We start from the raw sequence: 26372 nt of genomic DNA, 5'->3' as shown, positions 1-26372 counted from the left end.
ATATTGGTAATAAACGATGGGCAGTTCGGACAAGTTTCAAGGGTGTTAAAATTTTAGTAACTGATATGAAATACAAATTAAAAATCCACGTAAGTTCCACGTACGTGGATTTAGATAAGATAGTAAATTAATTATTTTTTTTAAAAAAAAAATTTTTTGATTTTCACAAAATAAATATTAACTGTTAGTATCGCAACCATTACAAGTTTTTGGGTGGCCCATGACCAATTAAGCGTGGTAGAGTTTCTAATATTCCCAGAACTTACTAATTTTGTAATCTGCCTTAACATTCAGAACTTACTAATTTTGTAATCTGCCTTAACATTACGTACTACTTTAATACTTTATTTTTTTCCGTTAAAAACAAATCAATATTTAAACCATCAAGTGCCATGTAAATGTAAAAAAGTTCAAAAATGTTAGAAAATAATTTATTAATCAGCTCTTATCTACATCGTATTATTATACTGCAGATTTTTACAAATAATACTTTGAATTCTTGTTAATTTGATTTTAACATTTTGTCTTATAAATCATGAATTGGATTATCATAAATAAACTTTTTAACTACCCCATTACTTTTATGTTTATTGATTAATTCTGTAAAATCCTCTTCTATGATGGATGAAGGATCAATTACAGTAAATATAGTAAGTGCACGTCTATCTTTCCAATTTACTAAGAATTCTTCCATCATTTTTAAAGAAAATTTGAATTCACTATCACATATAATTTCTTTAAAATTAGTCGGTGCCGATCTAATTAATATTTTTAATAGTTCTTCCCCATACTTTAAATGGTCTTCGTAATCATTAAAGCTAGTATCGAATATTAATATTAATAATGACTTTAAATTTTGGCATCTTTTTAGTAATTTTTCGAGTTCAGTGAAATTTTCCTTTGTTGGTGAAAATAAAATTGACAAATATTCTATTGAAGGACAATTTTCATAAACTATACGAATAAAATTGAGAGAACTTTCATTAAAGTTCTCGTCAGCAGTTTCAAAGTCGGAAGTGGAATAAGGTTTGAATAAAATTTTTTTGAGACGCCCTCCACTATTTTTAATTATATTAGAAACTGTATTTAATCTATTACGTTCTACATTAAGGATTTCAAGTTCGGGCTGCTTTTCCAATTTTTCTGATTGTTCTAATTGTTCTTTATTAAGACGAAGATAGTGATCAATTATTAATATCTTTAGTTTATAAAATTTTGGAAGTATCTCTAACAATAATGTATGTTCATAATTTAACACATATTGGAACGATAATCTTAGATAATTGAGACTTCCTGCTTTCTTTTCCAGAACAATAAGAATTTGTTCGTATGGATCATCTTTCGCAAAATATTCACCATAAAAACAATCTTTCCACTCAAAATGCTTTAAGCTCTTCTGAACTTCAATTAATTTAACAACCCCATGATTAAGTTTTGTGTCCTTATTAATAATGACGAGTTTCTGTATACGTTGACAGAAACGTGATAATCCATAAAAGTATGTTGAATCAATAGATGTATCAAATTCTAATTCACAAAGTGATCCAAGACAAGTCTTAGCTTCTGGAAAGTAAAATATTTGATGCTTAATTGATTTCGTATTCAAATATTTCAACTTTGGACATTTTTTTATAAAGAAATAATAAAATTCTTGTTGCATAATAAATTGGTTATAAGCTAAAGTTGATCCAATAGAAATTATACTATTTATAGTATTTACGTTGATACTTCTGCAGAAGGATAAATAATCAAACAGGGTGGATTTAACTAAAACTGAAGACAATTGGATTCTTTCCTCTGTTATAAATTTTTTAATATTATCAAAAAAATAGTTGGTAATAATGGTAAATAAATAGCTTTTATTTCCATAATCGATACCGCTATAAGACCAAGGGTCCCTCCATAAAATTGGAACAGCTGTTTCACACCAAAGTCTATTAACCATTAAACATGGAAAAAAGGATTTTGAATTATCTTGTAATTCTTCAAATATTAAGATAAGAATGTCTTTGCCGAGTTTGGACATTTTTATTCAAAAATTCAAAAAAAAAAAAAAACGAAAACAACGAAAACAACGAAGACGAAAATTATAATTTATTTATGTACATCGGAATCGGAATCAACTCCGGTAAATTTTCCAAATTGGATTGTTCTGTGCGACAATATACAAAGAATACAATATAAATAGTACATTAAACGTGGTAGTACAGGTGACGGTGATTTAATTATTTCTAAAAAAAATTTATTTATTTTATTTTATTTTTTAATTTTTTCATATGATTTTTTTTTTGTTTTAAGTAATTACTAATTACCAATGAAACGATTTTTATTTTATTATTTTTATTGTATTATACTATTTTATATTATTTTATATTATATTGCTTTACTATTTATTGCGTCATAATAGATTATATTGTTAGTGTATTTTTGGTAGATATATATACTGTTTAAGTTAGAATTTTTTATTTATTTATTTGACAAAATAAATGACAATCAACACAAAATTTAATTTAAAATTCTCATGAACTTTGATTTTTTTTATTGTAATTTTCATATTTTTTATTTTTTATTTTTCAGAAAACTCTACACCCTTTAGAGTTTAGAAGTTGGCGTAGCTAGATGTTTTACAAAACCCTATAAAAAATGTTTGTCCGATAAATATTCGGAATGGGGTCAAATTTTCCGGACACTCGCACGCTATTATACAATATTTGTTACAATTTAATACAAGATGCGGAGATTGAGAATTTTTGACCACATAAAAAGCGTACAATATCATGATAAATGTTCAATAAATGTCAAGTAAATGTTCGGAACGGGGTCGATTTTCCGAACAAAAAACTGAACAAGTGTTTGGATAATATTTTTATAGAGAAACTATAAAATTGTGTAACAATTTATTTGCAATAAACAAATTTTTTTTGTTATTTACAATAAGGCAATATAAGGTTAAAAAAAATTGTTTCAACAGAGTGGTGTTTACCCAATAAATTTCTCTAAATTATATCACGTGATGAACTAAAGTTAATTACGAAATTTTACTATTAATAATTATAGGAATGTATCGACTACCATCACACTTTCACACAAAGAATCTCTCGAGCAGTGAGCTAACTCCACAAAAGCAGAAACGTTCGCGATCTTTTCTATACTATTAATTTGTCCTCCTAATAGTACAGAAGAAATATTTACAGACTCACAAGCTACTATCCACACCTTTTACTCGCCGCTCAATTCTCTGAAAAACAGACGTTTCCAGAAAATTAACAACCTTTTAATTTGGCATAAAACAAGTCATCAAAACTTTAAATCTCACGGTTACTCTGAAAAAAGTAAAAGCACGCTCGAATTCAATCAGGAATTTACTATCGACAGAAATATCTGCAAAACCCTAAAGAAACTCATTAACTATCGTCGTTTTGAACATCACCTATCATACAAATCTTTAGCGTTGATCAAAGAATTAACAATTGCCGATTATACTGACTGGCGTTACACTCACATCTGGATATTATATAATCCTTTTGACCGAGCTACTTCGCCGAGTTCGCTCGTACTATTAAGTAAACTAGAAAGTTGGAAAATGAAATCATCATCTTTAAACCTTCCTACACTAGACATTCTCAACCGGAATTTTCCGGGACGTTCAATATCAATCTTCCAGAAACACAAAGATTTATTCTGGACCTTTCTCACCCCTGAAGACAGTTTTCATCGCTGTAACTTTTTTAATTGGATGCATTAAGATAGATATTTCTACGATTATAGAAAACAAGACATTAACCACCTTTTTATTGAACCTAATACCAAAAGACTTGATAGCCACTTTCCGCCCATCAGCACAGACAAACTTCTCAAAAAACTTTTATTAATCTTCGTTTATAATTTAGTATATTATTTACATTATGATATATGCACAGATATTTGCGGAGTGGAAATATCGTTACAATATTAACGAAAACTCTTTCAAGAAATTTCGAGCCCGCAAAACAACAAAAAATCGCACCAAGATTCGACCGATTCAAACAATCTCCGACCGAAAAAACACGCGTCGAGAACGTTACAATTATTTTTATCGTAACTCTTACAATACTTAACGCCGGCCAAAATACTGACGGATGACACTATGTGGATATATTTTGCTAGCTCTAATTTTTTACATAATGTACCTAGGTTAAATTTATTTGATTTTTCTTTAGATTTTACTTTACTTTTTTCTTCTTTAGATTTTTTTTCTTCTTACCCTTCTTTTATTATGGGATGTGCACTATTACTAGTTGAATATGTGACGTCAGATAGTTAGTGTGTAAATTTTATGTATCTGTTTCAGATTGTAATGAAATAAAATAAATAAAAAAATTAATAGGTATGTATTAATTTTATCCAAATAGTATTTATTTGTATAATATGTAAACTGATACAAAATTTTAATTTCTTATACGTGATCAGATGAAAAATAACCCTATAAAAAAGGGTTGTGCTAAATTTGTGCCAAAACGGGCTAATCATACAACATTTATTCGAAATTTGTACTAAAAATATAATATAAAATTCGAACAAATTGAACAAATTCCAAACAAATATCGTATGATTAACCCATTTGGCACAAATTTAGCACAAACTTTTTTATAGGGTAAAAACCTTTACTTTATATTTTGGGAAAAAAATTAAAAAAATGAATTTAAAAACTTGAATTTTATAGGAACGAAAGCTTTAATAAGTTATATATATTTTTTTATTATATTATTTCGGATCATACTATTCATAGTAAAATTTTTTTTTAATAATAAATTGCATTATTTTTTTAAATAAACGTGATAGTATGCACCCTAAACTGAAGTTTTTGTTTAAAAATACACGTAACATAGTAAATACAAGTTCTTGACGAATTGTTTTTTTTTTATTATTTTATTAAATAAATAAAAAATTCATTTTTTTTATTAAAACGAAAAAACTTTTTAAAAAAAAGCAGATTTGAGATAAACTTAAACTGTGGTTGCTTTAGCATTCATGATACACGTATTAAACAATTTATTTAATAAAGATATATAATTTAATTTGTGATTTATATTTTTTTTATTAATTATCAGAAGGTCCCTGTTATGTTAAATGTTTACTTGTTAAAATTAAAAATAATCGATAGAATCATGTAATGGTCGATCGAATTGTAAAAAAATTGAATGTACGAGATTATATCTCGCAAATCTTTAATATAAATGCGAGAAAATATCAATAACTGGTTGGCCCAATTTTTGGCCATCAAAAGCATTTATACTGTTTTTTTTTCTTCTTCAGACAACATTTTCCAAATTTTTGACGCGTCCGTTTCATTTGTCGTTGCTTTTCATCCTATTGTGAGCTTTTACCTGGAGAAATAGGTTTTGTACGTTTCTTGTATAACGAAAGTCCTGATTGATCTCATTATTAGAAAAAAATTTCTTGAACAGCTGCTTTATTTGAAAGTTGTTCGTCTTTGAGTTCATCACGTTTTAATGCAAGTTAACCTTCTAACTGATGTTGAGAGCGAGGCAGTACTTTTAGAATTAATATTAGACCTGCTAATTCTTTTTCTTTGCATTTTTTTAAGAATAATTTCGCTATAATATTAATGAATGGAGTATTAAGAAAAATGACACGAAAATAAGTTAAATTGACATAATTGGAAATAAATCATGAGTGTGAAAATTATACTGTAAATTTACTTAATTGATTTCGTACGACCGAGTCGAAAAAAAGGTTTGTCACTTTGTCCGTAACAAATGAGGTTGCTGAGGTTGTTGATATTGTTGACATTGTTGATAATGTCGAAAGTTGAAATTGAAATTGTTGAAATTGTTGACATTGTTGATAATGTCGAAAGTTGAAATTGTTGAAATTGTTGAAGATGTTGAAGTTGTTGAAGTTGTTGAAGTTGTTGAAATTGTTGTTGAAATTGTTGATATTCGGAATCTTCAAAATCGTAATAGTAAGGGCAATGGCATTTATTACGTAATATTTTAGGGCGGGGAGTAAAGAAAGGTCTTAATATATATAATCATGGAACATAAGATTTTATATTAAAACTTATAACAAATGGATATTACATAATAAATGTCACTGCCCTAAGATTCCATGATGATTTAAAAAATTTATAGAATTAAGTAGGGCGAAAATAATTCTGATTTTTTGAATTTTTGAATTTTTTGAGGAAAAATACCTTAGTCTTTTTATAAGGCCTATTTACTATAACTATTTCAACATCCTTATAATATTTATATTCGGTAAGATTATCTATAAGAAAAGTTGAAATAACTTTTTGATTGACATGCAGTTTATTCAATTCTTTTTTTTTATAGATAAATACTTATAATATTTCATCTGAATTTAATAACACTATTATAGAGTATTATAGGATTACAACAATAAACTTAACAATTTTATCATTGAATGAATTAATATGAAACAAATTTTTCTCCTGTAAACATCTAATGAAATGATAAATTTGGTTAATAAAAAAGATAAGAAGAGATAAGGGAATACGAAATAGTGTCATTATTATCAAAAAAACTTGTTTGTGAGATTTTTTTTTTTCTAAATTGCAGGTAATGTGTCCAGCAGGTGATGTATCCAGCTGTATTACGATGATTTATCAGCAGGTTTTTCATTTTTTTTCTTTTACAATCCATGAACATCCTACCAAAGAAAATTATTTTATCAAGATAGGACAAAAATGAAACCTATTGTTCTTCACTTTTATTCTTCGAAGTCATTAGAACAGACAATGGTTTAAACTGCAATTAATGTTTCACGACAATTTATCAGATTAAAGTTCGCAGTGTTATCAATATTTCTAATTTTTGATTGAATATTTGTTTTTATTAATAAAAAGTAATAAATTGTTAATTTTTTCTTTTTCATAGAATAAACCAATTAGGTACGTATTTTCCTTTTTAATTGGGACGCTTAAGGTTTATTTACTAATCATGGGTGGGAATAAAAAAAAATATCCTGTTTATTTATTTACATTTTTTATTTACAATAACTTCAATGAATAGGAATTTTGGTATATTTTATATAAAGTCATATATGGTTAAATCGATGTTTTATAAAATTTATCCTAATCTGGAAACATCGGCTGGATTTTTTTGGAATGAACTTCAATCACCGCAGTAGTGATCCAATTAATTCCATTTAGATGATTCATTGTATAACATTGTATAACTTTGTTGCCTGTTTCGTGACACTACAAATTTCTGTAAAAGGCAATCGAAAGAGAACAATTTGAGAACAAATACCAAACATTCAATAAATAAATATAATAAATTGTTTTTTTAATGTGAAAGAACGTAAATAATTTTAATAAATAACGGTAATACAAGTGAGTAATTTAATGGCATCAAATGATCAATGCGATAGGAGTAACTTTAAAAAAAAATTTTTTTTTTTTTTTATCTTTTATCTTTTTTATCTTTTTTATTTTATTTTATTTTATTTTATTTTATATTTATGGTAAACACGTTCTCGAATGAACGGAAAACGCCAATTCTTGATAAAGATAAGGTAATGTTACAATTGTTACATGATTTACAGAATTCTTTTAAAAAAAAAGAAGAATCCATTAGAAAAAGTGATTGATAACAAAAAGTAAAGTATGTTTTTTTTTATAGTTTTACAATCTATTAGTAATAAGATTTTTATTAGTAATATGATCCTTATCCTTTTTTTTCAACTAACTTTGAATGACTGATGTAAAAAAAAAAAATTATGCATATTATATTTGTGAACCAAATTGAGTCTCAAAAAAAAAAACTTGTTTAAAAAGACATGCAATTAAAGTATTACAGATTAATAATTTTTATTTATATAGTATATATTATATCCGGAATTTGTACGGAAGGACTTATCAAATTTTATCAATGGTTTTTTAAAAAAGGAAAGATTGTTGCAGGATTTGATATATTCATTTTTACATGCATCATGACTAAATGAACCTTTTTTTTATCAACTGAATATAAACAAATTAGACAAAGTAACAAGCGCAAAAGAAAAAAAAAATTCCAATTTTTTTTTATTTTGTCAAAATTTAGTGGTATTTTTTTAGCGTGAAATATTTAAGATAAAAATAAAAATAATAGTTTTTTAAAAAATATATATATATATATATATATATATATATTTTCGATATTATTCATCTCAAAATATAAATTATATATATTTTTAAGAATATTTTTAATTTCTTTTATTTCTTTTTCTCTTATTCAAAAATTTATCCGGAAAAACTTTGCAAGTTTGTCGTACAAGTTGCACATGAAGTACAACACGTGATCTTCTTACGTAAAAATTTCGTAATCAGCTATATCACGTGATCGTATACGTCTCTTTGTTGAAAAATCCCAATCAATATTAAGGTTTAAACCGCCTCAAACATACAGTCAGCTATCAAGCCAATGGCCGTCAATTCTTCTTCAACCACGACAAAAGATATATTTATCGCAAAAAATTTGAAAGTTTCGTCATTATTATAGTTCAAACCCTCGTACCGCAAAGAGACAACGCGCCCGCTTCAAACGGCGCTGTGATCGCATCTTACGTTCCGCTCACTCTATGATCAAAGATCCAGATCTCATGGACATGGAACACAAATGCGCAACCGCCAAAAAAACATAGATTTCTTTTTTTAAAATCACAAGTTAACAAACCGATTAAACACTTGAGATATCACAAATTCGATCAAAAATTCTTGTGAAGATAATTACAAATTTCTTTTACCAACTGACAACTTCATTTAGCCTACCGGCTACATCGAAAACTTCGGTTTCGACTTATGATCAAGTTCCTCTTCAAACGCCTTCTACAACACCTGTTTTTAATCATGGATATGATTTTGCTATACCAGATGACCTTTTACCTTTTATACCTAATGGTCCCCTATACGTACAGAGTACTCGCACGAAACGTACCTTCATAATACCGGGTAGCAACAGATGGTTTACAGAAGTTAGACGACTCAAACGAGTCCACGATGCAGAAGAAGCAACCAAACAACGTCTTATTGACGAGACTAATCAATCAAAACTCCTCATTACATCTCTTAAGAAAATAGAACAATGCGTGAATCTTACGCAAGATCTCACTCGTTTCCAAAACGTTTATCACAAACACATGACGTCGTTCTCTGAACGTCGTGACAGACTCAAAAAGAAAAAAATTAAAAGCGATCATGATCGATTACTTCTACAAAGGAGATACCTCAGACGATACTAAAACTTTCAGTTAAAACCCGTCCGCATACAACAACAATAAAAACCTAGACTTACACAGGTTTATACATCCAGATAAAAAACTCCGTCTTTCGACTGATTTTTTTAAACCAGAAGACTCTTCAGCCAAGGGAGACGCTCTTATTTTTACAATTGTTGAGCAATAATTTCAGAGTCACATATATTTTTTTTTCTATTACACACGTAGTTAATATATTTCACCTTTACTACATCATTAACATTTAGAATAGTGTGAACCATTCAACTTATTACAGTATTGACAAGTGACGGCCTCGTGCCGAAAGCAAAATACGGATCTTAATTAGAATTTTCTTTTTTAGGATTGTCTTTAGCTCCTTCGGGGAAGAGGGACTTGTCCCTATTCATTCCTTAATTCACCCAGTGCTTTGGACTTTTTTTGGTGGCGTAGCTTCATCAGGGAAGTCGTACTCTTTTTTCGAAGTGTGAGGTCCTGCCATCAGGAATTTGCTGGTGTCGGGATGAATGTTCAAGTGTGGATTTACAGTTAGTCCCCTTTGTTTTTTTATTATTACATATACTAGCTATAAATGTATTTCTGCCAATGATTTCTACTCTTCTTGAATTAAAAAAAAAAATCAAGGTTTAAACCATATTTACTTTTATATAATCGATATTTCTAATATTAAACTATATGTACTAGTTTCTTAATGGAACATCCTTATAATACAAAATTAATTTTCTGTTCATTCTTTCAGATTTTGACTTGTTAGTTCCCAATCAAGATTTTTTTCGCCAGAGATTATAGAAAAAAATAAAAAAAAATTTGTCATGACTAAAAATAAATATCAAATTAATAATAAAGTGAAAAGTAAAGTAAATAAACCAATTTAAGGTAGCAAATATTTTTTCAAATATGGTTTGTTCGTAAGTGTTTATGTTCACTGAATTCAATAGTTCATTATGAAATTGGGTTCCTTGATCCCTTTGGACACACGTCTAGAGCTTCAAACAGGTCAAGTGATATCAGATGACTCTACGTTTCGAAAACCTATCTAGGATTCCGGTGCCAGAAAAGAAAAAACAAATTAATAAAAAAAAAGCTGAATTTTTTTTAAATATTCGAAAATGAAAACTTATTTGCGATTCAGGAAACAGTCTTGAAGCCAGTCTAGGGTGTCCAGAATGGGTTGTCGTGATGGTGCGAAAATCGTGATTATAATTTTGGCCGAAATTAACATAATTTCAGCCAGAATTAACATTAAAATAATTCAGAATCGATTTTTTATTTATTTATTTTACAATTTTCGTCTTTACAAAAAAATTTCACTAACTTGTAAATATTACCATTCGGATTGAAATAAAGAAATTTAAGCATTTTAATGCTTTCTTTTTTAAGCGTCACTCTTCTATCTGATAATATACTTTTATGACTATAAAAACTTAGTTTATTAGCTTTGAGATATATATGGCCAGTATCTAGTGTAGATATTGAACGAAGTTCTGGTAATAAAATGTGATTTACCGCCAATATGCTGTATATCTAAATCTTTAAATTCTTCCATCCCTATAAAAAAATTGGGATACGTTTTTTATAAAGTTTTTATACGATTTTTTTCCTTAGAAATAACGTATCATAATAGGATACGGAAAAATGCACAATTCCGTATCACTAAAAATATGGTTTGGATACGGAATTTGCACGGAATTCATATGGAATTTACATGATTTGATCACTGATTTTATCACGAAATTTATACGATTTGGTCACTGAATTTACTATTTGTATTACAGTTTACTATAATTATATTTACATAAATCTAATTTTACTTTATTAAATTTAAATTAAATAAAAAATAAAAAATAAACAAAATACAAATACATTATGAAAATTCCCTCTTTATTAAAACCACCTATTGCAACCAAAATTATCTATAAGTTCAGGTTCATTTGGAGTCAAACAACAAAAAAAGAAACATAAGAATGTCTAGCTTAGTTGGAAACAAAACCCCCCCCTTCATATAGTATCTGCAATCGTCCAAGTCACCAAAGGTCAGCATTCCTACAAAAAAAGAAAGAGAACTCCAGAATGTCTGACCTACATAAATGAAAAGAATTATGAAGCATCTGATGAAAAAGAAACCAAAACAACAAAATAAATCCAAAACTGACCTACAAAAAAAGAAGACTCTGAAGCAACAAACTGAAACAACCTACAAAAAGAAAAGAATCTGAACCCAACTTACAAAAAAAAAAAAGAAAATTTGAACTGACCTAAAAAAAGAAAAAAATCCTAAACAATCCTACAAAAAGGAAAGGACTCCCAAACTGATCTACAAAAAAGAAAAAAGAAACTGAATCTTCTCACAAAAAAAAATCTGCTGGCCTATGAAATAAAAAAAGGGATATATATAAATAAAAAAGAAAGGGGAATAAAGAATAAATCAAAAAAAATATTTTTTTAAAAAGAGGGTAACGAAGTTAGGAAAGTTAAAAAAAATTTTTTTTTTTAAAGGGAGGACGTCAAAGTTAGAAAAATAAAAAATTTTTTTTTAAAAAAAGAAGAGTGGGAATAGTGGGAATAAAAGAATAAAATCAAAAAAAATTTTTTTTTTAAGGGAGTGACGAAAAAAAAAATTTTTAAAGTGAGGTACGAAAAAAAAAATATTTTTTTAAAAGGGGTGACGAAAAAAGAAGAAAAATTTAGAAAAAATAACAAAAATAAAACAAGAGAAAAGAGAAGGAAGGGAAAGACAGAAAGGAAGATCGGAAGATCAAACTCATCAAAGTAAGGGTTTATATAAAAAACAAAAAACGTATCATAACAAAACAATAAACAATCATGTGATCTCATGTTATGTTACGAGATTTTTGTAAAATTATTTTCTAAAAATATTAAGTTTAAAAATTCCGTATACATTCCGTATGATTAATTTTTTCCGTATACATTTCGTATACATTAGTTTTTTTAAAAAATGTTCAAAAATGAATTGTTTATTAAACTAGAGTAACTTGGTAATTATTAGTGAGTTATAATCATTATACTGTCAGATTGACTCGTAAATTTTGGGTCGGGTCATCAAACGTTTTTATAATTAAATATAAAAAAAATTGATTTTTTTATTAAAAACATCAGACTTGACGTTTTTGTAATTAAAAAAACAAAAAAATGACTTTTTTAGTTAAAAAACGTCAGGCTTGACGTTTTTGTAATTAAAAAATCAAAAAAATGACTTTTTTAGTTAAAAAATGTCAGGCTTGACATTTTTGTAATTAAAAAATCAAAAAAAATGACTTTTTCAGTTAAAAAACGTCAGACTTGACGTTTTTGTAATTAAAAAATAAAAAAAAAATGACTTTTTTAGTTAAAAAACGTCAGACATGACATTTTTGTGATTAAAAATAAAAAAAATGATTTTTTTTATTAAAAACGTCAGATTTGACGTTTTTGTAATTAAAAAATCAAAAAAATGACTTTTTTAGTTAAAAAATGTCAGACTTGACGTTTTTGTGATTAAAAAATCAAAAAAATGACTTTTTTAGTTAAAAAACGTCAGACTTGACGTTTTTTAATTAAAAAATCAAAAAAAAAAATGATTTTTTTAGTTAAAAACGTCAGACATGACATTTTTGTGATTAAAAATAAAAAAAAATGATTTTTTAATTAAAAACGTCAGATTTGACATTTTTATGATTCAAAAAATTATTTTTTACGTTAGATTTGACAATTTTGTAATTAAAAATCAAAAAAATTGATTTTTTAGTTAAAAACGTCAGACTTGACGTTTTTGTAATTAAAAAATCAAAAAAAATGATTTTTTAATTAAAAACGTCAGACTCGACGTTTTTGTAATTAAAAAATCAAAAAAATGATTTTTTTATTAAAAACGTCAGACTTGACGTTTTTGTGATTAAAAATCAAAAAAAATATTGGTTTTTTTTAATTAAAAATGTCAGACTTGATGTTTTTGTGATTAAAAATCAAAAAAATATTGATTTTTTAATTAAAAACGTCAGACTTGGCAGTTGGCATTTTGTAATTAAAAATCAAAAAAATATTGTTTTTTTTAATTAAAAACGTCAGACTTGACGTTTTTGTAATTAAAAAATCAAAAAAAAATAATTTTTTTGATTAAAAATGTCAGACTTGATGTTTTTGTAATTAAAAAATCAAAAAAAAAAATGATTTTTTTGATTAAAAACGTTAGACTTGACGTTATTGTAATTAAAAAATCAAAAAAAAATGATTTTTTTGATTAAAAACATCAGACTTGACGTTTTTGTTATTAAAAAATCAAAAAAATGATTTTTTTAATTAAAAAACGTCAGACTTGACATTTTTGTGATTAAAAAATAAAAATCAAAAAAATATTGGTTTTTTTTTAATTAAAAACGTCAGACTTGACGTTTTTGTAATTAAAAAATCAAAAAAAATGATTTTTTTAATTAAAAACGTCAGACTTGACATTTTTGTGATTAAAAATCAAAAAAATATTGGTTTTTTTTAATTAAAAATGTCAGTCTTGACATTTTTTGTTAAAAAAATAAAAAATGAAGAAAAAACGTTTTTGTGTTATTTTTTTTATAATTTTATATGGAAAAATGCCAAAACGTTTTTTTCTTAATAGTAATGCAAAAAAAAAAGTTTTTGGCATTTTTTTTAATAATATTATATGAAAAAACGCTGAAACGTTTTTTTTACAATTTTTTTATTTTTTTGCAATATTTTATGAAATTTTAATGATCAACAAAAAAATGAAATTATGCAAATATTGAATGATGCAACAATTTAACAGGGACTTTTAGTGGCACAGGAAGAGTTTTTGCGAAAAGTTGGCATTAGAAGTTTTTTTCATTGTCATTGTCATTGACATTGACATTGACATTGACATTGTCACTGACATTGACATTGTCATTGACATTTACATAAAGTTATATAAGATTAATCTGAGAGTTTTTTACCAAAAAGGAAATTTTTTTATAAAAAGGGAAATGATTTTCAATTTCGAGGCAATTCAGCAGGTGTTTTAATAACAAATTGAGAAATGATTTCCATAGAAAATCTTGTGACAAAATTTATAATAAATTTAAAATAAATGATCAACAAATGATCAACAAAATCGTTACTAGTTTTATAAAAAACGCCCAATAATATCTTTTTATTGTTTTAATATACGGAATTTGTATTATGGACATCGCGCCCATTGATAGAAAAACTTCCTTATAATCGTGTTCCGCATACACGAAAAAATAATTATATTCTTAATATGCTTTTATTATGTTATGATAACAATATTTCGTTAGAAAATTTAGATAAATTTATTTTTCCATCAATTAAAGGAGGTACAATTCCTTTGGAAGACGTGGTTGATAATGCATATTATTCCAAATATAGGATGAGACTTCGTGAAAAGAATATTTTATTTTTAGATCAAATTATTTCAGGTGATAAATCTCGTTTATTGTTATGGAAAGAAATACTTATTAAGGCTTATATTCCTGTTTTTTCACAACGGAAAGAAACTAAATGGTATTCAGATATTAGAAACTTAATTACTTCAGATGGTGTTCATTTGACTCTTAATATAACACAATTATTTGGCGCTCGTGTTGACAATATGGAAGAGGCTCGATCATATGATATTGCTAAAAAAAATAGATCTTTAATAGCCGTTTATAATTCACAATTTAACTCTGTAGTTATTGGTAAAATTCAAGGAATAGATGATACACAACGACCTGTTATTAAACATTTTCATATTGATATGTCTAGATGTACCAATACACATACTTATATATATCAATGTATGGAATATGGATGTGCTGCTAATGCATCATTATCATTACGATCACCTTGTACGTTTTCTGCTGACTGGGAATGTTTAGTACCATTATTAACAGATTCTCAATTTGCACCTAGTCAACTTACAAACTTAATAGAATTTAATATTTTTGACATTTTTGATTTTGCAAAAAAGAAGTATGATATTATACATCAAGCGTTAACGCAAAATCACGTGATTTCATCACAAGTGCAAGATAATATAATTTTGGATTTATTAGATTCTTCAACTTCAAGAAATGACTTGTTAACTATACAACGCACATTAGCTCCTTTTGACAACAACAATTATTATATTTTTGAGTTTTACACCGATGGATCATTAATAGAATTAGGTACTGAACAATGTAGTATTAGTTGCGCTTTCGCTCAGATTAGTGATTTATTTGATATACCTCATATAGAATTTTATTCTACTATTGATAAATGGCCTTCTGCATATAGAGGAGAATTATTAGCAGTCCTTTTAGCATTAAGCGTTGTTCCAAAAAATAGCAAAGTTAGAATTAATACAGATTCGCTTAACGTAATTACACAATTTGAAAAATTAAAGAACTCAAGATTTTCTCAAACTTCACGAGAATACTTTAAGGCTAATAATAATTTCTTATGGGCTATTTTATGTAGAATTATATTAACATTGAACTTGCATGTGGAAATGTTTAAAGTTGTTGCTCATGGTGATGATATGGGTAATAATTATGTAGATAATTTGGCGAAAATTGCACATACTGATCAGGATCGCTATATAGTTTTTCAACGGGATGCTTGTATGATGAAAGTTCTTCCTTGTTGGAATGGGATTATTATTGAAAATAAGCTGCGTTCATTTTTGAAAAATATATGCAACTACAAAGGATTGGAAAAATTTATTAATTTAAACAGAAATTCTAAATATCGCACGTTAGAAGTTGACTGGACATCCACATTTAGTTGTTTAAATTGTGATATAAATAACAATGAAACTTCTGTTTCTTCTTCTAAAATGAAAGCTCAAAAAGTTCACTTATTAATTGAAGAAATTCCTACAATTGAACAGATGAAGAAATCATTGCTTGACTTATATGATGGTTGGATGTGCCCTATATGTGGACTACAAGACGAAACTTTTAATCATGTCTGGACATGTAGTGGTCATTATGATATTATTCACAACATTAGAGATAAGACTATTAATCATCTCTTGACCTGGATTTTGGAATATAACGATAATATACACGATTTTAATGCTCTTATGGCGCTTGATATATGGGATATATCTTATGATCCTAACGTGTTTACTTTCATTGATCTTATTAAAGGACTTATACCTATGTCACTTTCAGATTTTTTGAGTTCTTGGACTACAAAGAAAAACGTTGCTGATGTTTTAATTCAAATGAGGCAGTTTATTTTTAATGAGATATTTGAAGAGGTTTGGATTCCAAGGTGTTCGCATTTGAAGGAATTTGAACGTTCTTTAGGGTTGACTAAAAAGAAAAAATTAGAGTTTAAAAGCGTTCGTTCATTACCTAATAATAATAATAGTAATAATAATATTATTCATTATGATTCTTTAGATAGTGTTAGAAATTACATTTATTTTGGCAAAAATATAATAGAATTTTATACTAATCTTACTTCGTAGCGCCATCGTAGATTTTAGTAGTTGATTTATATAATTTTATAGGGTCAATTTTACTTTCTTCTGCAGGGCGGGCTTCAACTTACCAAGTTTCGGCTAGTGTATGGGAGGTAGTGGGTTAATTAAAGAAATGGTTTTTAGGTGTAGTTGGTTATATCTTTAATAGTTTCGTGTTTAATTGCCCCACCGTCGAAGTAGATTCTTCTGATAGTTTAGTTCATTTTTTTATTTTACTTTTTCATTTTTGATATGTTTATAAAATTTGTATCCGCTAACTATTACTGTTAAATAAAAATAAAAATAAAAATATACGGAATTTGTATACGGAATCTATAGAAACGTACATAAAATGTATACAAAACGTTTCCTTTCCGTATACATATTTCTTATAGGGCAAATCAACAGTAAATACTCCATTCTTGTATTAAAGTATCTGTCAGAAATTGAAATTCTTCAATAATTCTATAATCTCCCAACGATGAGCTGTGATATTGGATTGAATAAATCTTGGGTCAAAGCATTGTAGTATTGCTCTAAATAGTGGTAAAGTTGGATGATTAGTAGATATATGTTTTTCACACATTTCATAAGCTAACACAAAAGCCCTAGAAAATGATGAGATAAATGGTTCTCTATCATAATGTCTTTCATTAAAAATTTGTTCTATTTCATTTGAAACTGGAGAATTCCTTCTTCCTGCTGAAAGAAAAGCTTGAAGGTTTATTATTCGTGAATAAACAAATTTGTTTCGTATTTTAAAGAATTCTAAATCATCAATCAATCAATAATAAAAGTTACAGCTAATAATTTATTTTCTGAGATTAACGTTACAATCTTTCCTTTGTAATTTTGACATTTTTAATCTAGTGGTATGTCATAACTGTATGGTTATTTATCATTACTTCAATTTTTTGTTATTTATGTATCATGTTTCATTTCTTTTATCTTCATTGGGATTATGTATTTTGATTACTTAGTTTTCGTTCTAGTTAGATTGAGTAAAATTTTCATGCTCTGAGTTATTTATTTAACTTTTATTTAGTTGATATGTATGTAAAATGCAGCATGTTCACTTTTTTGAAAAAAACCTTAAGTAATTTTGTATTTTTAATAACAATATTTTCAAAATACCGAATTATGTTGTATTGCTTTATATTATTTGGTGTCTTTTTCTTCTTTAATTTGACTTTTTGAACACAAATTTCATAACTAAAACTTTTGGAACATCATTTTTCAAATGGTCACGTTAATAATAAAAAAAAACTACAATAAAAATAATTTTTACTACATTATTTTAATTTGAAGTAAAAAAAATGTTCTCTTAATTTATCATAATAATAGAGGATGTCCTTGATCTATGTGACGTAACCAATCAGTGTGGCTCTAAAAGATCGATAAAACTTCTAAATTACAAAAGACAATTTGTTCTACATTGACCATTTCAGTATTTCCAATATTAAATTTTTTTACGAAAGAGAAAAGGTAGATCTTCCTCCTCTAAACGTCTTGCTTCCTCTTCTTCTGCGATTAGATGGAAAGCTGTTTCCTTTTTCATTTTATATTTTTTTTTTTGATCTTTTTATCAAAAAAGGAAAGCCATTTCCCTGTAATATTTTTATTAATAAAAATCTCGTTTAACTAATTTATTCTTTTAAATTATTAAGAAATTATCATTTTGAATGGCCTGCATCATTAATGATCTTAGCCAGCAGAATCAAAAAAAAGAATTGGAATTATATTTATTTATTATTAGAAATTTATTTTAAATTTCATTTACTTAATTAATATACAATAGATGTGAAATTATATCACTGGCGATAATTATCACAGGCCAAATTTATTATTTTCATTGAATGAATAAAAAAATATTTATCAACTTGCAAAAAATTTAAATTGGTAAATTTTATTAAATTTCAAACTAGAATAAATTCTTATCATCCTATTCATCATAATAATTTTCACCTATTAAATTATAATAATATTATGAATGAATAAAAATTAAATTTTTATTTAATTCAAAATATTTAAAATAATTCAAAATAGACGAAATATTTAATTAATAAATCAATATTTTTTTCTTTTATTAATTAAGTTTAATTTTTATAATTTTTTGTCGATAACTTGATTTCTTAGAAGATATAGGGAACTATGCTAATATTATATTTTGTCTTCTGGCAATTATTAATGGCATAATTAAGGCAAGGAAAGACATTATTCGAGGCAAATGTGAAGTGTTATTGGACGTGGATGGCGGGTACTGTGACGGATATGTGATGAGATAACTAATAATCAGATAATTTTAAGGAATGAATGTATTTTTGATTCTCATTTTGTAAAGTTGGGATTACAATAAGAATTTGAAAATAGTGGTAATATGCTTCAATTATATAATTATATTAAGAGCTCACTATTTTGACTTATTTTGACTATAATCTCCACCTTTTGTTTTTCATTTAATGTTATATGATCCATCGTTTAAAAATGCCTCAGCATTATGCTAGAGACATTATTAAGATTATAGTAAAAAGAAATGGGAATTGAATTTTCGTTTGTTTTTGTAAGAGATGAAATAAATTGTGGCAATATTATGATGTCGAGGGAACTTGTTAAGATTAAAGTGAGAAATACTAATAGGTATTAAAGAATGAATCAAGTAAGAATAATTATGAGAATGAATTTTTGCATGAATACGCATATTTAATTTTTTTGAATTTCTTTTTGTAAAAAAAAAGTGAATTTTTTTGCTATTTCTCCAGTAATTTCTGACACTTTTTTTAAGAAAAAAATGATTTAGAATTTTATTAATAAGATTGAATGACATTATTAATATTTATCAGAATTCGGGATTTCAAATACAACATACGCGTAATTGTCTTGAAAAAAATGTATATTGCATATTAGTATATCAAAATGCATTTGAAAGAAAGAAGTTTAAATCATGTTTTTTCCTTTTTAATATATTATTAAATAAATACGTCATTGCTTTATAATTAATTTTTATTTAGATTAGAAACATAACAATAAAATTATTTTTAATATGTGTCAGTTTGCTTTTGTTGTTAACGAAGAATTTCGGATTAAAATTGCGAATGCGGGTCACGGAAGGGGTCACATTAGCTAATTAATATTCCAAAAATGTAAATAAAAAAATAATGTCTATGCAAAGGGATGCGCGATAAAGTAAGACTCATTTTCTCTCCTTTTTTTTTTATCTAAATAATGATATTTACACAAAAATTTATTTAGAGGTACCGTACATATCCGAGATATACATGATTTTACTCCATATTGGTTTAATGATTAAAGAATATTAATCATATATTATTATTATACTGTAATTAAGCTATAAATTTATATTTTACTCTAGATTGCTTTTATGACATATGATAAAACTTCTTTTTGGTTACTAATTACTATCTTCTCAATATTTGTTGAAAATAGATAATTCATTTACAATCAATTAATAAATAATTAATAATTCTTACTATGTAGCTCTATATATACAATAATTTATTTTGTACTAGATAATATCATAGGGTTGTTAGAATTTATTCAATTATCAATATGTATTAATAGTCGTTATATAGTATAGTATTTATAATATCATGCTAGTTGTAAAGCTTTACTAATAAGTAGTAAAAATTCTTTCTACACTGCACTGTTTGTCAATTTTTATTACAAATGAACATCAATTTTATTAGTATAACATTATTAATTGTATTAAAGTTATTAGAATTTGTTCAACCATTAATGTAATGAATTATAATAATTTTTCTATAATTTTGACTATATAATATTAGTTATAAAAATTTTACTAATAATTTAAAAATTCTGATATTTTATATTGTTGATTGTTCTACTATTTCTCTAGTACTAGTTAGCATTTTTATTTCTATAATTTTTTTTTTTTTTTTTTAAATAGTAACGCATTTTATTAATATTAATAATTATAAAACACCTAGAGCTTAAAGAATAAATTCTCTAATCCCTATATAAGTTATCAGACCAAAAATAAAGAAATACTATTCTAAAATTAACTAAAAACTAATTATGTAAAAAATAAAATTCAAATTTAATAACTATAACTTTTAATCGTTTGATCCCAAATATTATTAATATTAGATCATCTGCTATCGCTCCTATTAACCTGTTTAGCATTACCTGACTAAGATTTTTATAAAAATTCTTTTGTTGTTTTTTTAATAGATTATTTTCTGTTTTTATTTTTTTCGTTAAATTTTTTACCTCATCATCTTTTTCTTTTTTACATTTCGTTAAGTTATTGAAATTATTATTGTATACTCTTCTTAAAATTTCCCATATTCAGATTTTTCCTCTAAGTATAATGAAGGTTGTTCTAATATCCTCATGAAATCAAAATTGAAATTTTAATTTCATCTTGTTGATCGTTAGTTTCTAAAATCTTTTTGAATCTATAAATTGCTTTTTGCGCAACTTCGTCGATCATTACTTCGTTACCTTCGCAAATCCAAATATGTTTCCAAGTTTCTTTTTCATTTTTATTGCATCTCTTGCATAGATCATTGTCTATTCTATTCGTATTTCTTTTAAGAAGAGTATCATAAGTTGGCAGTTCTTTTAAAATATTTTTTATCCTATAAGATCTATCATATGTATCTTTCTGATTACATTGCCTAGAAGTGAAAATAGAACGATTACTGATAAACTTCAAAGTTGTTTCCCAATCGAATTCTTTTCTAAAATTATACATAAACAAATCATCCAATTTTTCACTATTGAGTATTTTGTTTTTCCATATCACATCTGTCACTTTTTTTCTCCAATTTCTATATCCTCCTAATACTATTTTTTTGTTCCAAATCAAATTATATTCGTTAACAAACGCTTCATCTATTATATCTATTTTATAATTCATCATCTGTATAATATTTTTATCTTTTAATATTTCTCTTGCTTTTTTCTTTTTTTCTACTAATTTTTTATATTCTTTAACTTCGTGTTCTTTCAAAACTATATTATTATTATCTAATAATTTTTCTATAAACAATAACTCTAAATAAAATTCACTGTCAATTTTTTTCCTATTACTTAAATTAGTCATAAAATCAAATAACCAATTTTTAATCTTTTCGTTAATTCCTAAAATTAAATCACTTCTTTCGCTAACTATTATTAATCCTATTATCAAACTTCTCAATAAAATTTTAAATTCATTCTCGTTAGTACACTCGTATTTTGCTAAAAGCATAACTTCATTCACAATTAAGTCATTTTCTATTTATTTCTATAATATTATTTTTTATATTTTCTATATATTAAATATAAAATAAGTTGTAACACCTTTTTAAAAAACTAGTAAAGGAGTATACTTTTATATTTGTAAATAATAAGTGTATTGAAGAAAATCTTTGATTTATAAAGACTAATTTATTTTTTATTAGTTATTTCTTAATTCTTATTGACTAAAGAGTTGAGTCACCATGATATAGCTCTGGGATCAATCAATGTGTCTAGGTATCATGACAATAGATAACAGACATGTCAATACCTCTAGTTTTTACTCCAGAAAAACTCTGCTGACATATGATCAATTTCTAAAAAATTTTTTTATTAATTGTTTTTGTGAAAATCAGATATTTGAAGTATTCTAAATTTTTAATAATGAAAGGATTCTGGCATGAAAAAACATTCCGTATAGTACTAAGTTCTTTTAATGCACCAGCTTTCAATAAATTTAGTTAATCCTGGGATATCTACTTCACAATCCCATATTGCTACTACTATATTTCTCCCATCATTTTTCTAATGCATAGTTATTAATGTTGTTGTTACCCATTTCATAAAATAAAAACTAACAAATTTTTTTAAGAGTAGATTTACCCTGATCAAGTAATAAATTCACTTAATATAGAATATAGACCATTGCAAGGAATTTACTATTACTTTATAAAAAAACTCTGGAAAAAACTCTATAAATGATCATTTTTCTAGTTTTCATTCCAAAGAAACTCAAACAAGTGATCATTTTTTGAAAAATTTTTTATAGGGTTAAGCCATGATTAATTATTATTTAAATTCAGTAGTCTCACATTCATCAATTGGCGTCAATGTTCAAATGATGTAAATAGTTTTGTAATACTACTGCATGATGAGGAGTCAGGAGTGACAAAAAGGGGAAGTTATTTAATAAAATAATTATGTAAAAAATATTATTGTTACCTGCCTATATAAAATGCAGGAACCACATAATACTTGTATATTTGATTAATAGAAGTTGAAAGTTGTTATAAACTCAGAAAACTTCATATTCTTCTATCTCGAATTCTGAAACAATGCCATAATTTTTAAAAATTCTTCATTGATTTTCAAAAATCTTTCGCGCATTTCTTCAACATCATGAAAGAAAGCGAATGTGTTCAATTGGTAAACTTGAATAATAAAAGTTCAGTTTCATCATTATTCCTTATTCTTTTTTCATAATAAATTATTTTAAAAAAAATGGAACCACATAAATATTAATATTAATATTATCAAAAAAATGTAGGTTCAATTTTCAATTTTTAAAATTACAGGAGTTGGGAGTGACAAAAAAGGAGAAGTTAAATTGTGTCACTTAAAATAATAATGATATAAATAATAAAACTATTTTAAAATATATAAAATAGTTAGAAAACTTTTTTCTGAAGAAATTATTAAGCTATATTTCATCAAATTGTGATAGACATAAGAAATATGTCCAGTTTTCTTTATGTCCAGTTGATTTTTTAATTGAGAAACTCTGAAATTTTTTTGTCATATTCAAAAATCCTTTGTAATTAAAAAAGTCAATTTTTTTAAATAAAAACTAAAAAGATTATGTTGCATTAATTAAATAATATTTTAAAATTTTGTAAGAAAAGTAAATTATACTTTTAATTGAAAAGTAAAGTTTATAATTTACCTCGTATATATTGAAAAAAAAAATAACAATAAATTAATTATAATATGATTAAATTAAATAAAGTTGATATAATCATTGAATGTTAAATTATTTAGAAGCTTATTCCCTTAATAATCTTATAAATCTTATATAATAATATGAATTTTTTCATTTGAATCCTCTAAGGAAAAGTGTGAAAATACTTGGGCTATATCATTAACTTCACTCTGTTCATCGCTGAAGTAGCCCTTATTATTATTATATTATTCCAAAAATGAATAAAACTTCCTCAGCCCATTTCAAATGGCAAACTGTGAATTCGCCAATATAACATTTGTAAATAATGAGTAAAGGGATTCAAATTAATGAGAGTTTGTGAAGTTTATCTAAAATTTTATATGAATTATTATTTAATAATAAAATTTTTTTTATAAAATTTATATATATATAAAAATTATACAAAATTTGTATTTGTTTTAAACATTAAGTCATTAACATAATTATTTTTAAATTGAACTTAATTAAGCATAATTATTTTGTGCTTAAGTATAATTACTTGTTAAAATAACTGGTGAAACTTCCCAGGTCTTAGAATTATACAATTCTTTCAGTCCATATTTATCTGGTAATGCCAAAAGGATTGTCTGGGTAAACTTTATTACAGTATTTAGCATGATGATGCAGTTTGAAACTTTATAGTACGTGCATTTTGAGACTTTATAGTATGCTCTTCAAATGCTTCTAGAAATTCTTTCAAAGAATACTTAATTTCTTGTTATAGAAGATGTGGAGATGCAATTTGTTTACACAATACACATGAGTAAGTATAAAATAACTTATATTATTTGTATTAATGATTAATGAGAGTTGAAAATATATTTTATAAACTATTCTGTGTTGATGGCACATTATATGACTGTGAAACTTCCATTAAATTATAATCTCCTTAGTCTATTTTCAAAATGGCAGAATGCTGGTTATCTGGCCAGTTAGTCCTGCTGATGCTATTATTTAGATTTGTCAGGGTTATCATTGGTTACCCTGTGTTGATTCTAAAAATAATTAAAATCACTCAATTTCCTGATGAGAAGTAAAATAAAGGTTGTATATCTCACTTTCCAATACAATATTTGGAAATTATGAATAAAGGGAATTTGTTTGATATATAATCATTGAATGTTGAATTATTTTAAAAGATTATTTCTCTAATCATATAAATATTATATATTGATAATCAGTAACTTTATAATAAATATAAAATATTTTGAACAGATAATCTATTTTGTGATAAACTAACAACAATAATAATGTTATATGAAATTTTGATTTTGAGTACAAAGCATGCTTCAAATTATTTCTATTCCAATTTCCAAGAATAAAATAAAAATCTCTCAGCTTATTTCAAAATGGCAAGATAGTAAAACTCTGTGTTCATTGAATGTCAAACTAATGAGAGTTTGCATGAGAAGTATTATTTATAAACATGTTTTTGAGCTTAATTATGCGTAATTATCTTTAAACATAATTATAAATCAGTTGATGAATTTGATGATGCATCATACATTTTGGAATGATCAATAATATGAAAATATGTATGTTGTTTAATGTAAAAGGATCATAGAATTAATAACTCTCTTTTCAATAAATTCTTATTGGGAATGCTTTATTATAGTACCTTAGGTAATGATGAATGATGTTATAAAATAAATCTAATAAAAGATGATATATTTGCGATATTTGCGGCACCACTTTAGCATTGGCATTCGATATGATGGATAAGCTATATTTTGTAATATATTAACTAAGTTTCTTATTTTAGTGTTTTTTAAAAAGTTTTTTTCTTTAAGATATCCAGAATACTTTGTGATCAAGAATAGGATATGGATTTATGTAACCAATATGATTTGATATACATATTAGAGTTGAACTCTCTATCAAGGATGATATGTATTGTATTTTTCTCCATGTCATGCCAGGACATTTTTTGTAAATTCCTGATATTATAAATGAATAAATATGATTTCATTCTCTGAATAAATTTTCAATTATTTTTTCTTCAACTTCTATTACTTCCTGATAGTTTGATAAAGATCAGAAGATTGAAATATAGCTTATACTAGTACTTCAAAACTAGAGATATTCGTAACTTTCTAGAATGAAACCTTGCGATGATAAGATTGGGATTGATAATGAGCAGCAAGTTTCTTTGGTTTATTTTCAAAAGAAAATTCCAAATAGGTATCAAAATAAAAAGTAATTAGCCAGTTATTTCAAGAGCCAAGATTTAAGTATACTAAAATTTTATATAATAAAAATTATAGCCATAATAAATGCTTTCATTTTAAGAGTGGTTGTTAAAGCCCTCCTATAAAAAATTTTTTCAGAAAATGATCATGTGTTTGAGTTTTTCAGAATAAAAACTAGGAAAATGATCATTTATCCAATTAAAATTAAAGCCAGAAAATATGCAAAAATATGTTTTTAATTAATTTCAAGTAATTGTGATACTGGTAATGACTAGTAGTTATTATTGTAAAGGTATTTATGGAATTACTATGTGTAATTCTTTTCTACTGCTCTGTTACCATACAGCCTCTCATGATACTGCAACGCCTGATTCTGCCAATGTTTCCATTTCTTGAAGTTTGTACCCATGATTTTATTGATACTATTACTTCTGTAGCTGGTACTTGTTTCACTTTAAATGCTATTACACGTGCTGATGAGCTCATTGATGCTTCTACTTCTGTTAAGGCATACTAATCTATGGTAATTATAAACTTTGGT

The 26372-nt window shown here is 25.7% G+C and overlaps 3 protein-coding genes across 3 annotated transcripts; 1 reads left to right on the top strand and 2 right to left on the bottom strand.

Moving 5' to 3' along the window:
- Nucleotides 1-526: 526 nt before the first annotated feature.
- On the bottom strand, nt 527-2026 carry OCT59_001406 (uncharacterized protein; the record flags this gene model as incomplete). Its single annotated transcript, XM_066139544.1, has 1 exon — nt 527-2026. The coding sequence occupies one exon, from the start codon at nt 2024-2026 to the stop codon at nt 527-529; it is 1500 nt and encodes a 499-aa protein (XP_065988941.1).
- Nucleotides 2027-8426: 6400 nt separating this feature from the next.
- OCT59_001405 (uncharacterized protein) lies at nt 8427-9243 on the top strand (the record flags this gene model as incomplete). The annotated part of the gene is made up of 2 exons (XM_066139543.1): nt 8427-8503; nt 8769-9243. The coding sequence occupies 2 exons, from the start codon at nt 8427-8429 to the stop codon at nt 9241-9243; spliced, it is 552 nt and encodes a 183-aa protein (XP_065988940.1).
- An 11807-nt stretch (nt 9244-21050) lies between these two features.
- OCT59_001404 (uncharacterized protein) lies at nt 21051-21914 on the bottom strand (the record flags this gene model as incomplete). Its single annotated transcript, XM_025331807.2, has 1 exon — nt 21051-21914. One exon carries the CDS (start codon nt 21912-21914, stop codon nt 21051-21053), a length of 864 nt encoding a protein of 287 aa, XP_025182115.1.
- Between the last annotated feature and the right edge of the window lie 4458 nt (nt 21915-26372).

Source organism: Rhizophagus irregularis, chromosome 1 (genome assembly GCF_026210795.1).
Source record: "Rhizophagus irregularis chromosome 1, complete sequence".
Classification (NCBI taxonomy): Eukaryota; Fungi; Glomeromycota; class Glomeromycetes; order Glomerales; family Glomeraceae; genus Rhizophagus; species Rhizophagus irregularis.
The sequence above is the reverse complement of the archived record's forward strand: the minus strand, read 5'-3'. Positions and strand labels throughout refer to the sequence as shown.